Below are 14435 nucleotides of genomic sequence, written 5' to 3'. Positions count from 1 at the left end.
GCCTCGAGAAGCGCAATGTAGTGTGCGGTGGCAGCCTTGGGTTGACCTTGGACTGGATGCGAGACTCCTTTCTCTGTCACTAGCCGATCAACTTTATGGAAGAACAAAGTTTCATGAGCCGTGAGAATAATGCGTAAGTCACGACGTGGCCGCGGCAGTCAAGGTCCGTGGCACCCAGAGACTGATTTGCCCTTTCTGCGAGGAGGTACCCTGTGGATGGCAGGGTGCACAAGAAGAGGACCGATGAGACATGATTCTTGCAGCTATCTAAATTCTGCATGATGCAGGTTGCAGCGAGCACACTCTGTCCTCGCTTGCTTTCTTATTGGCTAGGGGAAGCTCGCCTAGTAAAATTTCCCCAGCCTTCGGTGGTCACAAGTCAGCAGCGCAACAAGCACTCCACGTTGCCAGAGGAGCTGTGATTTGGGCTTTCGCTCTGTCCCACGGTTCGTGGTTGAATGGACTGCCACTCCTGGTATGCTTTCTTATCCCTTCTTCTAGTCGCTGGAGAACATTTGCTTCCGCTTGCGAGCCATTAGCTGAGCGAAAGGCTTTTTGCTTTTAAGGCAACACGCATGACTGGCAGATATTGATGGCTGCATGTGCAGTGAGCTCTAGGGAGAGATTTCACCGATTTCCCGATTGGGCGCCGATCGAAGGATACGCCAGATTGGTCGTCGGATAATTGGATCGTGCTGATTCAAGAGTCGAGTGAAAAGTGGAGTTTCCGAGGAGCCCATGAACGTTAAAATCATGTTCATGGCCCCGTAAACTGGGATGCGCAGCCGGCCGCCCGCAACTGAAAAGCCCAGCGTTTGACATGGCTCGACGGAGTCTAGAACATGCCGCACAGATTCTGCCTGGGACTGGAGGATTGTTGATCAAGCCGGGCCTCCCAATCTACCGACCGACGATGATGTTACTCTCTCTGCTTTGTCCGCCTTAGGCTTGTGCGAGCGAGGCATGATGGTGGGCGGCTCGACATGGCTTTGAACAGCCCTCGACCGAAGGTGACGCTTGGATCCTTGCATTCTCGTCAGATGCAAGCTGTGGAACCAACCACTGTATTGTAAGGGATAGCGAGTTGAAGGAATGTTCGATAGGCCAACATGGGCAAAGCCGCTCAAGCCGCAGCCACTTTAGTTTTTCCGTCTGTGATTCCACGATGCGACGCCACATTCGGACCCACTCATCTCGTGGGACAGCGGGGGTACGTCATTAAGGGTTTTCTTCCTTCCCGTGCTGCAGATTGCCGGGCTGAGGCTGTCAGAAGCTGCTCGGCTTGGCTGGACGCTTTGCAGTGCGCTCCAGCCCCGCGCAGGCAAACCTTCCGATGGCTGATGAGTGACCAATAAATCCTGGAGGCGTCACTGAAACCACGGCTTGAGTGCCATTCGCAATTTTGATTGATTCCAACTGGAAGCTCCATCACAACTGGTACACACGGGTAATAGCCTGGTGGCTTCCGAGGCCAGCGCGAGAATCCATTCCCGCTGTTGCTCAGTCACAGATGCCGGTCCTCGCGGTACCCTTGCGACACTGACACACTGTCGGTCGGTCAGCATCACCATCAGCACGATCCGATCCTGATGCGAGAAGAGAGTGATGCAAGACCGATAGCTCCGCCTCCACGCAATCCAGACTTACTTTGACAAGGTCCACGGCCCGACGCTCACATGTACAAATTCGTCCTGTGATGCACAAGAGGGTACGCCTTGCAAATGCAGTTGTCTGCAGAGGGCCGAGGCTGGTGTAGCTGCAGTTAAGGCCGAGCGTGTGATGCGTGGGATGTGCTGGATCATATGCGTTCCAAGCATATACGACTCAAGACGAGTCCTTCATTTCACACATCCTGCAGTTGGAATGTGTTGCCGCACCGTCTGCCGTTCTTCCCTAGTTTGATACGGATCAGGGCTCCATTGATTGCTATTCTTTGGACCTGCTCAATGAAAATATAAGCGCATCTTGCACAAGACGGCGCTGTCCAGAATCCAGGTACTGCCATTGGCCTCTTTTATTGGGTTGCGTCAGCACGAGGCAGCCAGCAGAGGTTCGATGGCGTTCCTGGTTGCACCCAAACGAACAGTCGAACGAAGTGAGCAGTGTGGTCATCCATGCATGTCCGCACATTTGGTTCCGCACACGACTCCAGGTGGCGGATAGGACATTACCCCCTGACATGACCCAGTTCGTTTGACCATGGCCAAAATAATTCACCCTGTGCCCGCCAACCGCTGTCGATCACCCAGGCGGGACGACAGCCAGGGTCTTTCGGCGCGTCGGCTGCATCGCTCAAGCCATCACTCCGGGGATTTCTCGTTATCGAGCTATCAAACGGTATTGCCGCTTGGAGCCTGGTCGCCGTGGGGAGCGCACGCTTAGAGGGTAGGCTTCGAACAGCCTCAGACAGATGTCGTGGCTTCCACAGTAAGCGAGTATTCACCCGCCCTTGGGATGATCTCCTCATCTGTCGATAGTGAGAAGCATCACGAACCCCTTAACACTTTTGGAGACGACATGCTTGCGAAGTGCTTTGTCACAGGTGACACGGCTGGGATCTGTCAATCGTGGCGACATGTGCACACAAGCAAGAACAAGTGCGCTGGCATTAAGTCAGGCAGGCTACCACTGCTAACAGTTTGGCTAGGCTGATCGCTCGTAAGCGTGTTCTTGAGAACATTACTCACGAGTCGCCGTGGTTATGGCCACTTCCAGGCTAGGCAAGTAGGAAGGCTCCCGAATACTTTTTCTGATATCGCCAGCGCTGTGGCGGCGAGCTCACTGCCGAAGCTCGTCGAGGAAGACTAACAAAAGAACGCGCGTTTTCCATGCTCAGCCTGTCGTCCATTATTGCCGTGTGCCTGATGATGGTAACCGTGTGTTTGGGTGTGCTGTGGTCAACTCCGTGTCGTCCCCCGTATTTCGACGCCGGCGGCTCAGTGGAGGCATTAGCATGCTGCATGTCGCTCACGAATTTTGTTGAAAGTTAGCATCCTAGACCGTTTCAGAGCCAGACTCCACCTGATGAGAAAGGATACTTCTGCTTTTTCTCGGCGGTGCCTAAACTAACAGCCAGGATTGCCGCACGACGCACTGCATCCCAGACGGGCCACCTTAAGCGCAGCCCGCAGTGATGGAGTAACCCCTCCCACGCTGAGGAGATGGCTGAGGGGAAGCAGGACGGATGCTAGCGGCTGCTGCATCCAGTGCTCTCAGCGCCAGGCCTGGTCGGGTGCATGCGAGGCTGAAAAGCAGCAGCGTCAAGGCTTGTGCTGGGTGAATGGAGCACGCTGATTGCTGCAATCTCCGTCGCGGCGCTGCCGTTGGCTGTGCAACCCCAGCAGACTTCTGATGCTGCATCGTGAACTGCATCGCCCTGTGATATTCATCGCTGCCCGTTGCAGTTGTGCCGCCGGGGGAAGCAGGGAACAGGCTGGTTGCATGGCGATTCCAGAAAAGACTGGCATGCCGTTCGGCTGGAAAAAGCGAATCAAACCAGCGCTGCGACTCCCGCGAGCAGGGCCCTCGATCGTGCGTGCAGGCCGGCAAACCAAGCTGCTGGCCCATGACATCCAAGCGCATCCAAGCAGGAGGCGTTGCCGGTGGAAGGACACGATGGGTTTGGCAGGCTCTCTTCGGCCAGCCAACCTCGCCCTCCCACTCTCTCCGAAACTACTGCGCCCGCCCAAAGTTTGACCTCTCCAAAGGCCCCTGAACTGGGTCTTTTTGGGCGCGCATCGACACGAGATCTTGCTGAATGCACCCCGTCGCCCTCCGCCCAGCAATAATATCACGCTGACTCTCTCAGATGATTGGCTTGGCTCCCACCGTGCAGGTCGCCGGCAGACCTTCCACTAATTTTGCCCTCTGCTCAAGCGGCTAAACATGGGCTGGCCTCGCGCTGCTGCCCGCCTGTCTTCAATGTCGCATGCGATGCACCGGCGTTCCTTCGTCCAACATCGACACACGGGGCTAGGGCTCCAGCGCAGTTGACCGCCTCGACGGCCACGCCCCATGCTGCCAACGACACTCCATGCCCTGGCTCAGAGGTCCAGCTGAGTCGCGCCGTAAGTTCCGGAGCCCAGTCGCACCACGCTCGCCCACTCACTAGCATCATCGTCGCCGTCGTGGTGTTTCTCCCTTGTCCGTCTGCCCAGGTGGAGGAACCCACCATGCGTGTCCTGCACGGATCCCCGTTGCGCCATGATACATACCCGCGCGCTCTGTCCTTCAGTCTATCCTCTCCTGGGGTGTGGTTGATCACTTTTGGCGTTTCTTTTCGTCGGCTGCGTCTCCCATGATGACTCTGTTGATCAGCTCCTGCTCTCGTTTCCAGCCGTGCCACTCGGCCTGGTTGTCACGAAGCCGTTCCTTCACGAACCCCATCCCTTAGAGCCCCGTAAAGCAATAACTTTCCGCCTCTTATCTGCGCCTATTCCCTTTCCTAGTAGTGTCATGAGTCTGTCCTAGCTTCTTCCTAGCATCCCACCATGACCTGTGCCGCGAAGTAGCCGTCCTCCGTGAGTCCAACTCATCCTTCCTAATTCGTCTATATCTCTTGGCTCACCATATACCTATGCAGATGCCCCCGAGTTAGCATACCACACCACGGATCCGACCATGCTATTTGTGACCCTTCCCATCTGAGACCATTGTATCCCGCCATCCTACTTAGCCTTCTCACCCCTTCTTATCCGTCATGGTATCCGCTTTATCTTCTGAGAACGATTCCCTTTCCGTTACCAACATGTCGACGCCAATGTCCACCTCTCAACTCACCCGCCGTACTTCACGAAGCTCTGGAAGTCAAGCCGGATGTCGATCGTCCCGGATCGAAAAGCCCAGGAGCAATCACAATAGCCCCATGGCGCTCGAAAGGAGGAAAACAACATCTGGCACCAAACGATACGCAACGCTCGATGATCATTACAACATGATGTTTGGTATTGCTGGTGAAGAGGAGGGAGACGAGGACCGACGAGAGCTCGGACGACCATTGAGTTGGCACCCTTCATCGACGCAATTCCAAGTTCCGTCCCGATCATCGGTGATAGAGCCGCTTCCCTCTCAAGACTGGACGCTGCACCCCCCATCTGCACGCAACTCTACTCATGGTTCTGATTTCTATTCTCTCTCCGCCCGAAATTCTCTATATCCCGAGCAGACGCAACCTACTCCACACTATCCGCAATCACATGACGGCCGAGGCTCTCAATCTTCTGGATCTAGCTGGCAAGAAGCTTCTCAGCAGACACCATCCTATGCCATGTCCTCCTACTCGACACCTTCCACCGAACCACTCCCGTGGTACCTCCGAGAATGGGCCAAGAAGAATCAGACTCAAAATGTCAACTCTTGCAATGGATCAATGGACTTCCTCCCAATCCAGCATCCTACAGCTGATCAAGAAACAAAATCAGTAGCCGAGGACGAAGATGAAGAGATGGAAGCGTCTGGGAAGGAGTTGGTGGGAATGGGCCTGTACGACCTGCCGGAACCAGAACTTGCTTGGGATTCATCGAAACTGAGTGAGGGAACCGGCAAAGGACTGAAACTCGAAGAGACATGGCAGCCCCCAGAAGATGAGGAGGAGGAGGACGCCGACGAAGCTAGCTCTGACGATGGCAGCGTGGAAGAGCTGCCAGCGAAGGATACCGCGCTACCAATCAACGTCAAGCCCCAACTTGCCGGCAACATGGAGGGCCAGAGTTTCTTTTTCGACGAGGATGATACCTACACCAAGGAGTGGTGGTTTCAACAATTGAAGCAACCCTCTGTACCAGTGCGGGACGCTGGTTTGGGATATGGCTGGTTATGATTGGCTCATCTAGCTTCAAACATGTCCTGTTTGACGAGCTGGGTAGCCGGGAACAATACTTCTTTTTATTAAATGTTATTAGCATAGCGTTGGAGTTGGGAAAAAGAGAGGATATGTACAGGATACCCCACGCCTTATTGGCCCAGCCACATGTTTGATTACGAACGATGGCATGATGCATGTCTCAACTACAGACAAGCTTGAATAATAAAGAATTATATCTAACTATATCCTGAATGGACGTGATGTCAGCATTCTCCTTCTGATGCGCTTTAGTCATTCACTCGGTTTCGGATCGTTGAGATATGACTAAGGAAGCGGTGAAATCAGCTGCATCGGATGTCGGCTGAGTGCGAAAGCCGTTGACACTTGGAAGCATGTCTTAAAAATTTTTAAACCGACCTCACCGAACCTTCCCCGTTGCTAAAATCCATCAGGCACGCAGGCCAGAAAGGCATCACAGCAGCTCGCACGAAGTTGGCATGTCTTGAAGACCTGCATCGGATTAGTAGATGAGCGAGTGGTTTCGATGCCCTTAATTCCCACCTTAACTTTTTGTCACGAACTCACGTGCAAGCAAATCATAGATGTTGTCGCATCCACTTTTTACGCCTCTTCTATGTTGTTTTTCTTTATGAGATCGGAGGAGACCTGCATATGTCCCCGCTCCGAGTTGGTCTTGAACCACATTTCCTAGTGCTCATTCGAAGGCTTAATGGACCTCACCGCCATGACGAAGGCTCTATTCACAGTCACTCCTTGGCGAGATAGCGCCGAGCTTCTGAAACTTCGACAAGATCTGTACAGTGGAGGATATGCCCCCGATGGTGAAAGGAGGGAACGTGCTATCAACAAGGTTAGTCGTATGGTCTCTAAGGTTGCCGTTGCCAACAAGATCAGATATTAGCATGGCGGGCAAGAAAACACGAGATGCCTTTAGCACTAGATTCTACTGTAGACCTTGTTGATGCAATGGTCCAGGAAGAGAAAGGCAGCCTTCCGCATAACTCTCTTCGTTTGCTATACGCTGCAGCAATCTCAAGGTACCATCCGGCCCATTCCATTCACCTTTAATTATGATCTAACTGCTCACCATTAACGCAGATTTGTTACCGGGTTCGCAGATAGCCAAGCAGGCCTGGCTCGAAACCGGGCACAACCTATGGAAGAAACTGCACCGCCGTTTGATTTTCCTGCTAGTTTGTTGGAAACTCGACATTGCATTGTACACCGCCATCTGCCTTCGCTACCACACCTCAAGCATGCAGCCGATGAATCTTTACACTGGTTGTGGTCTTGGTTCTGGGCTCACTTGGATCTTCTCGAATCAAAAGAATCCGCTAGCCCTCCTTCCAATTCCCTAGACTCGAGAGACGTTGCAGTGAGTAGTTAATATCCTTCCAGGACGAAGAGAGGACTGATTTTTGGTAGCAAAACCTCCAAACAATCCTGAAAACATATGTAAGATACAGGAAAGCAGAACTCAAGAGCCAGCTCCAACTCAAGAGCACAAAGACCGACCGACGCGAGAGCTCAGGGGCAGCAAAAACGGCTGTGAAAGCATGCGTTGATGACTCCCAATTCTCTTCCAAAACTCTCAAACTGCTTATAGTGCAGCTAGTGGATCAGATGTATATAATTCCATCAGACAAGAAGTACGTCACGCTCTCCTCTAACTTAACTATAAGTATTTACATTTTCTAGACTTGGTAGCATAATGGAGGGTGCATACCTCATTTGGACCCCTCTCTTCCTCGTTCTAGTCAATCACCAACCTTCATTATTTCGAGGCCTGATTACTCACATACAGGCTACACTCGACACTCCTTCCTCCCCCTTGCTTCCCGTCTCCCTGGATCCAAAACGAGAGGCAATGTGTCAATGGCTTCTACACATCCTGACATCAGACGCCTGGTCCATCCCTCGCAGTCGGTATCCGGACCAGAAGCTACTAGGAGAAGTGATGAGTGAATGCCTTACCTCGGCCTCATTTTGGAATTTAAAGCTAGCCGAATGGGTATTGAATGATAAGGCGGTACGGAAGAGCTATGGTCAAGATTTCTGTCAAGCATGGTCAGACGTGCTAAAAGCTGCGAGAGAAGAGACGGATGTTGAGAGGAAGATGGATGATGTGGTAGAAAATACGCAATCACAAGATACCACCCCGGACGAGACCCCTACGGAAATGACGGTGACCATAGCAACGAAGGGAAAAGGAATACAGAAAGGGTTAGGGATGTGGAGGAGACAGCCTATTGGAGCACTGCCGATTGTATGGGGAGATGATGAATGATCTGGAGATACTTTAGCATTGTGAATGGTGTCCGTCTCATCTAACCCCAGATATCATAGATATGAGAAAACCAGCCTCTCTAACATCGCTGTTTCGCCGTCTGGTACCTATACATGACAAACATCCCGGCCTGTTACCTCTTTATAAACCTGAGCAGTTAACTGGAATCCCCAAAGATCGTTTTCTGTAAGCAGTTAAATCATTATAGGACAATAATCTCTTCCTATGCACATCCCTGTCCCCTTTCCGCATTTCCGCTAACTTCCTAAGTTATTCGAAAGTGCTAATATTCCCTTTGTTGATGTTTACCAACACCATTTCACACACGGTACATTCATGTCCCTGGGTCTTCTACCTAAACAGTCACTCGCATTAACGCCTTTCACGCCAGCCTCATTCACATTGCCTTCGTTTACTGCAAACCTCTTCACACCTTCCACTCATGTTTACCCTGTTCAAGCTGACCTCATTCCCCTCAATTCACCCCCACTCATCACTTATCCCCTCATTCATTCGCTTCGCCTATTCACCTCTTCCTCATTCGTCTCCCCTCTTCGCCTCCCTCTTTCGCTAATATCCTTGATACCCACCATTCCACCCTTTTAATTCATCCCCTCCCACACTCTCGGTTCCCCTCCACTAGCCCAACCTTCATTAGCGCAAGCGAGTACGATTCCGTAACTCAAAAGCATTTTCAAAAATAAAGATAAAAAAGGGGAAGTATTTTCCAAACATGCGTGATACGGCTTCCTTTCCCCATCCTACACTCCTCGGTTTTTGATTCTATCTTCTCTCGTGCTTTTTGGTTTGGCCCACTCTTTGAATTCGAGCTCACTGAATATCGCAATCGTTTAATGCACACGCTTTATTTCCCAATGTTTATTTCCTTCACCACAAGGATAGCCTGCCAGTCAATACTGTCCAATAGCCTCCCTCACCTTCACTCCTATCCCCCTGTGATATCCTAACCCGATCGTCCTTCACACCCCACCCCGCGCTTCAAAAATCTACTCTCTGAACAATAACCAGCCATTCACTCTCCTTCTCAACCCCTTGTAAGCTTCCAATACTCACATCATCAAATCCGGATCCGGCTGCCAAAGCAAAAGGTCGTGATCGGCACTCGCCAACACATTCGTCCTAGGATTGTACCCCACCACAGCCGCTTTCCCATACCCCGGCAACTTCTCCACTGGCTCGAGGAAGTTATTCGGCGCGGGAGGCTTCGAAATGTCCCATACGAGTAGGCCGTCATCGCCGCTTCCTCCGACGAGATACTGGCCGTCTGGCGTGACACATACATCGCCCTGACCGAGTGCGGGAGAGGTGCCGTTCGTTATGTTTGCGCCGTGACCGGGGGGTGAAGCGCCCGGGGCAAGACGGCCTGAATGTCCGGATTTACGGTAGCAGAAGTGGGAGAGTTCGCCGGAGAAGGCGTCGAGGATGAAGTGGCCGGTCCCCGTGGTACTAATCACAAGACTCTTTCCATCGTTCGTGAATTCCATCTTCGTCCAGTCTCCGCCTTGTGGGCCGAGGAATCGTTGTTCGAGGTCGAGCAGGTCGAAGGTTGCGAAGGGGGCTTTGTCGTAGTTCCGGATGTCGTAGAGTAGGACGGAGTGTGTTGGCGGTGAGGCGATGGCGATGACGGTGGCCGATGGATCATACGCGGCGAGGTAGGGCGCGTGGAGTCGGAGGAGGCCTTGATGGTTGTTGGATTGGAGGTTCCATATTCGGACCGTGTTGTCGCGGGAACAGGAGATGAAGGTGTCGGAGGAGGGGCACAGGGAGATGGATGTTACTGTGTCGGTGTGGCCGCGGAAGTAGCGGATGTATGAATTATCGTGGGTGGAGAGGAAGCGGATAGTGTCTGTGGAGCAATCAACATGGCAACCTGCTGGGGAGGGGGGAGGGGGGGTGAGTACCGTCCACTTTCGTGCTGGCGTATATGATACTTTGTGCGTGATGCGAGAAACGCGCGAGATGCACGCCGTACTTCTGACTCTTCAATTCCTTCGCATGCTTGCCCTCCTTGCAGTTGTAGATTTGCAGCGTATCATCGTCGCGGGCGACAATCGCAAGCTCGCCAGTGTCGTCGAAGTCTAGGGAAGTCACGGACGTTCGCGAGTCGCCAGGCTTGAAGCGCTAGAAAGGCCATGTAAGCGGGGAGCAGCTCTCTGAAGAGAATGGGAGCCCACTCTGGAAGGCCGGAAGCTCGAGATCACGTCGCTAACTTTCTGTGTCGGGGGCCCAGCGGACGTCGCTGCGGCGCTCGGGGTGGCAGAGCCGGTAGCCATTGCATCAGACGAGCAGAGGTCGCCTCGAAGCCAGCGGCATCTCCTTCCTGCGTCGTCGATCCAGTGCGCTCGAAGCAAAAGCGTTTGCTGCACAACAGCCACCACGACGGCAGTGAAGAATGATGAAATGGGAGCTTGGGCCTATCCATTGACACGGCCTTGGCCCAGGCCCCTGCAGAGCGGCAAATCGGGGCACGGAGCTGATCCGGGAATCAAACATCCAAAAAGATTAATCAGAAAGTCCGAATTCTCACTTCGGCTGTTTTCCAACGTCAGACTTGCCCTTTCACTGTGCCACACTGGCAATTTATCAGCCCATGATCGCCTCATAACAATCCCCCTGGACGACAGAGCGAGTGTTAGTTGAACGCCTTCGACTCCTGCGCTGCGAGTCACCAACGACTTGCGGCGTCCCGAACCAACCGTCATGTCGACCACTACGGGGTATGCCCCCTTCCGATGTCGCCCAGCTCGTCGTATACTGATGGACGCGATATAGATCTTTCATTGCGGGAGGCATTGCGGCGTGCGGTGCTGTCACGGTTACCCACGGGTTCGAGACTGTCAAGATCCGGTACGCATCTTTGCGGTCTTCTGTACCATGGCTCTACAATTGACACCGGCACAGATTACAACTTCAGGGGGAGCTGCAATCGAAGAAAGATGCACCGCGCCTCTACCGCGGAGTCTTCCATGGCGTCGGGGTGATTTTGAAGAATGAGGGACCGCGAGGTCTGCTGCGGGGCCTAGGATGCGCAGTACGGATACCACGATGAGGTCACTTGACAGCCTCCCCCGCCGTGACACTGACGCGCATGCAGTATGTATACCAAATGACGCTCAACGGCTGTCGATTGGGTTTCTATGAGCCTGTGCGGAAGTCCGTCACGAATGCCGTCTACAAAGACCCCACGGTCCAGTCCTTCGGCATCAATCTCTTCGCAGGCGCAACATCCGGAATCCTCGGGGCGGCGGCAGGTTCGCCGTTCTTCCTAGTGAAAACACGATTGCAATCCTTCTCTCCCTTTCTCCCAGTTGGCACACAGCATCACTACAAAGGCGCAGTTGACGGTCTGCGCACAATTTACCAGCGAGAGGGCGTCCGCGGTCTGTACCGCGGCGTCGGACCAGCAATGATTCGGACCGGATTCGGCAGCTCGGTGCAGCTGCCAACCTATTTCTTTGCAAAGCGTCGCTTGATCAAGCACTTTGGAATGGAGGAAGGCATGCCATTGCACATTGCCAGCAGCACCGCTAGTGGCTTCGTCGTCTGCTGCGTCATGCATCCTCCTGACACCGTCATGTCGCGCATGTACAACCAGACGGGTAATCTGTATAGCTCGGCTTTTGACTGCTTGTACCGGACGGTGAAGACTGAGGGGTTGCTTGCGGTGTATAAGGGTTATTTTGCCCATCTGGCTAGGATCTTGCCACACACGGTACGTATCCATAATTTCCCATGCATTTCACTGCATTGCCTGTGTATTGCGTTGCTAATGTGGCATGACTAACTAACTCCTCCCAGATCCTGACCCTCACCCTCGCGGAGCAGACGAACAAAATCATGAGAAGAGTCGAGGACCGAATACTCCCGCCCGGAATTAAGGCCAAAATATAACGCGTAGCCCTACTCACAGCCAAATGGCCCGATGATTGAATATGGGTCGCGTCACTTAGACTTGTATATATACCACACTTTTTTTTTTCTCGTTGTCTTCTGCTGCACTCCATAGCGGGCCAAAATTAGATTTGATGGGTGGGGTTTAGCGGGCTAGGGTTTAGAGGGTTGGTTTATGGATTGGACGGAGTAGGCCTGGAAATGATGGATGCGTGTTACCGGTAACGGCTAGGTAGATGTCGATTTGCGGTGCGAATGAGAAACATACTCATAATATCAGTATTCTATTTTCAGAACAGAAGGAACTACGGATGCGGGTGCAGAATTGAAGTCAAGTAAAGTACAAAAGTGAGTTACGAAGTGAAATACTTAAGCGACGGAGGCACATGGACGTTAATTGCGCTGCGCTTTCCCTACCTATATATGGATGTACTTAGGTATTTGCACCTGCACGTCCAAATGACACGTGTGCAGCCTTTCCGAGTTGTAACCTTGGGACTAATGCATGGCAGACGGGAGATTCCTTTGCGTCCAGGGATTGCTCCATCACATTTATAACCTTGGTGAATGAACACGTCGGATGGGTGGTTGTGCTGTGCGACTAGCAGACTGGCTACTGGCTGTAATGGCAGTCCCATCCCGTCGTACGTTAAACTTGGATATTACATTCGGTATTCATGGATAGACGCCGTATCTGCAAAGCATCTCACAAACATGCCTGCTCGGGAAGGAAGGTTAGCCTCCAGCGGATACAGGCAGGCGCAAGGGCCTCGTTGCCTTTTGGGCGATTGCAAAGCTTGGTGAGTTGTGTGTGTTGGCTGGTGGGCGTTCTTTGTTAAAACTCCAAAGGACTCAGTCTCAGCGTACATCCATAGAGGGCCTGATTCGGCAATGGTGGGTGGCGGTGAGGAAGGAGGAAGGAGTGTTGGATTGTATGGATTGTGCCATTTGTTGAGGAAGCGTAGTGTAGATGTAAGTGTAAGAGGTGACAGAAATAGAAATTTCCTTTTCCGTACGAGATGAAGCTCATGAACGTATCGTACATACAATCCCTCGATGCTGGTCGCTCGTTTAACTTTACCTAGAGATAGAAACACGAATCCGATGAGCTGTGAAGGTGCTTCAAAAATCTCCCCTCCAATGCGCGTGAATAAATTGAAAAAGGTGAGTGTGTTGGTGAGTACTCGTTAAAAGTCAATTATGTAGCTGAAAGTGTTCCGTATCTGCAAGGCATGCTGCAAGACATCAGACCTCGCAGCAAAAGGCGGTCGGTTAGGTCAATCAATTCAAGGACACTCGAGTTTGACAAACGACAAGCGCGGCATTTTCCACGGGTATTCTCCAAGGGGGCCAATTCGAGGCGCCACGGAAGCCGTGCCTTCTTGCATTTACTTTTCTTTTGTTGGGGAAGTCGCAGGAAGAAGCTTTCTGGGCGCTTCGAGACGTTAGTGGAGAATTGAGAAAAAGAAGGCAACCTGGCGCGGACAAGGAGCTGAAAGATCGAGCTTCTCGGACATCCTTGATCGAGGAGCCAATAACGGTGTGCAGGAGACGAACCCTGGGGGCTGGAGGGGAAATGAAATCTGAGGGGAATTGTTGGTTTTTCTTTCTCCGCCTTTTCGAATTGCTTCTTCTCGAGTCTTAAAACATGAGTCTTGCTGCTTTGAGAGAAGGGTGCAGTATTCTGTCCTAGGTGTTTTGGGGACTGCCGCACTACCTTCGTCGACATGGCCGGGATATGGAGGGGGTGAAAGAAGCAATTGCTTTTCATGCAGGCGGAGTTGAGGTGAGCCCTGTACCCTGGCAGTGACATGTTGTCTTTTGCAACGTCGGAAAAGTGTGCAGGATCGCTGGCGGGTACCTGGATGATTGGGGGGGAGGGGGAAGGGGAAAGGAGAGGCCGGTCTTGAGAGAGGCTGGCTCGAAGACAGTGTTGCTCGTTGGAGCATTCCTCCAAAGAGCTTGCTGTGCAGCGCTGGCTGGCTAGCGAGTCACCGACATGCAGACTCCTGGGGAGAAAGACCATCGTGACCACATGGAGATTTTACTCGACCAGTTAGCGCAGTCTTCGTGGTGCTACACGCACAACATGTACAGACAGCCCGACCGTCACCGGTGAACGCCAGTAAGGAGAGAGCCAGAGGGCAGAGTACGTAAGAGAATGCACGAAGGCGCAGCGGTGTCAACGACTTCTCCGCAAAACGCAGTCGCGAACGCAGGCCTGCGGAGACGAGCGAGTCTGCAGCTGCAAACATGTCTCCATGGCTTTCCGAGTGTTTCGCAAGAAAAGCTTGGAAGTCGAAGAGAAATGACATCCAACAGGAGAGCGGTCAGCACAACTTGCCTTGGTCGCCCGTGCCTATTATTTCTGATGGGGAGATCCCCGCTCCAGCCAACACACAGCAGGCATGC

At 52.6% G+C, this 14435-nt stretch overlaps 7 protein-coding genes across 7 annotated transcripts; 4 read left to right on the top strand and 3 right to left on the bottom strand.

Annotated features, from left to right (window-relative positions):
• The first annotated feature begins 965 nt into the window (after positions 1 to 965).
• Positions 966 to 1429, top strand: BDR25DRAFT_53583 (uncharacterized protein). Its single transcript, XM_033698708.1, has one exon. The coding sequence runs from the start codon at positions 1110 to 1112 to the stop codon at positions 1353 to 1355; it is 246 nt and encodes an 81-aa protein (XP_033545690.1). The 5' UTR covers positions 966 to 1109; the 3' UTR covers positions 1356 to 1429.
• A 1503-nt stretch (positions 1430 to 2932) lies between these two features.
• Positions 2933 to 3727, bottom strand: BDR25DRAFT_53570 (uncharacterized protein). The gene has a single exon (XM_033698707.1). The coding sequence runs from the start codon at positions 3580 to 3582 to the stop codon at positions 3115 to 3117; it is 468 nt and encodes a 155-aa protein (XP_033545689.1). The 5' UTR covers positions 3583 to 3727; the 3' UTR covers positions 2933 to 3114.
• Positions 3728 to 4747: 1020 nt separating this feature from the next.
• On the top strand, positions 4748 to 5818 carry BDR25DRAFT_230647 (uncharacterized protein; the record flags this gene model as incomplete). The annotated part of the gene is made up of 1 exon (XM_033685349.1): positions 4748 to 5818. One exon carries the CDS (start codon positions 4748 to 4750, stop codon positions 5816 to 5818), a length of 1071 nt encoding a protein of 356 aa, XP_033545688.1.
• Positions 5819 to 6248: 430 nt separating this feature from the next.
• On the top strand, positions 6249 to 8307 carry BDR25DRAFT_264787 (Las1-domain-containing protein). Its single transcript, XM_033686887.1, has 5 exons — positions 6249 to 6674; positions 6719 to 6861; positions 6923 to 7199; positions 7250 to 7473; positions 7523 to 8307. Exons 1-5 carry the CDS (start codon positions 6534 to 6536, stop codon positions 8109 to 8111), a joined length of 1374 nt encoding a protein of 457 aa, XP_033545687.1. The 5' UTR covers positions 6249 to 6533; the 3' UTR covers positions 8112 to 8307.
• Positions 8308 to 9181: 874 nt separating this feature from the next.
• BDR25DRAFT_326534 (WD repeat-containing protein-like protein) lies at positions 9182 to 10405 on the bottom strand (the record flags this gene model as incomplete). Its single annotated transcript, XM_033692280.1, has 3 exons — positions 9182 to 9978; positions 10034 to 10253; positions 10307 to 10405. 3 exons carry the CDS (start codon positions 10403 to 10405, stop codon positions 9182 to 9184), a joined length of 1116 nt encoding a protein of 371 aa, XP_033545686.1.
• A 264-nt stretch (positions 10406 to 10669) lies between these two features.
• BDR25DRAFT_304804 (mitochondrial carrier) lies at positions 10670 to 12334 on the top strand. Its single transcript, XM_033690287.1, has 5 exons — positions 10670 to 10849; positions 10905 to 10979; positions 11034 to 11163; positions 11227 to 11844; positions 11931 to 12334. Exons 1-5 carry the CDS (start codon positions 10833 to 10835, stop codon positions 12021 to 12023), a joined length of 933 nt encoding a protein of 310 aa, XP_033545685.1. The 5' UTR covers positions 10670 to 10832; the 3' UTR covers positions 12024 to 12334.
• Positions 12335 to 13074: 740 nt separating this feature from the next.
• On the bottom strand, positions 13075 to 14094 carry BDR25DRAFT_304803 (uncharacterized protein). Its single transcript, XM_033690286.1, has one exon. The coding sequence runs from the start codon at positions 14047 to 14049 to the stop codon at positions 13222 to 13224; it is 828 nt and encodes a 275-aa protein (XP_033545684.1). The 5' UTR covers positions 14050 to 14094; the 3' UTR covers positions 13075 to 13221.
• Between the last annotated feature and the right edge of the window lie 341 nt (positions 14095 to 14435).

The sequence above is a fragment of the Lindgomyces ingoldianus genome (genome assembly GCF_010093535.1).
Source record: "Lindgomyces ingoldianus strain ATCC 200398 unplaced genomic scaffold BDR25scaffold_23, whole genome shotgun sequence".
Taxonomy (NCBI): Eukaryota; Fungi; Ascomycota; class Dothideomycetes; order Pleosporales; family Lindgomycetaceae; genus Lindgomyces; species Lindgomyces ingoldianus.
Note: the sequence above shows the minus strand (reverse complement) of the source record. Positions and strands in the feature narration are given on the sequence as shown.

Bases quoted from the DNA above. Each gene is read 5' to 3' on its own strand.
- BDR25DRAFT_264787 (XM_033686887.1), top strand. From the start codon at position 6,534: ATGGACCTCACCGCCATGACGAAGGCTCTATTCACAGTCACTCCTTGG. The intron at 6,675-6,718 runs GTTAGTCGTATG...CAACAAGATCAG, and splicing joins GGGAACGTGCTATCAACAAG to ATATTAGCATGGCGGGCAAG. The intron at 6,862-6,922 runs GTACCATCCGGC...CCATTAACGCAG, and splicing joins TACGCTGCAGCAATCTCAAG to ATTTGTTACCGGGTTCGCAG.
- BDR25DRAFT_304804 (XM_033690287.1), top strand. The intron at 10,980-11,033 runs GTACGCATCTTT...ACACCGGCACAG, and splicing joins TTCGAGACTGTCAAGATCCG to ATTACAACTTCAGGGGGAGC. The intron at 11,845-11,930 runs GTACGTATCCAT...AACTCCTCCCAG, and splicing joins CTAGGATCTTGCCACACACG to ATCCTGACCCTCACCCTCGC.
- BDR25DRAFT_53570 (XM_033698707.1), bottom strand. From the start codon at position 3,582: ATGCGCTTGGATGTCATGGGCCAGCAGCTTGGTTTGCCGGCCTGCACG.
- BDR25DRAFT_53583 (XM_033698708.1), top strand. From the start codon at position 1,110: ATGGGCAAAGCCGCTCAAGCCGCAGCCACTTTAGTTTTTCCGTCTGTG.
- BDR25DRAFT_304803 (XM_033690286.1), bottom strand. From the start codon at position 14,049: ATGGTCTTTCTCCCCAGGAGTCTGCATGTCGGTGACTCGCTAGCCAGC.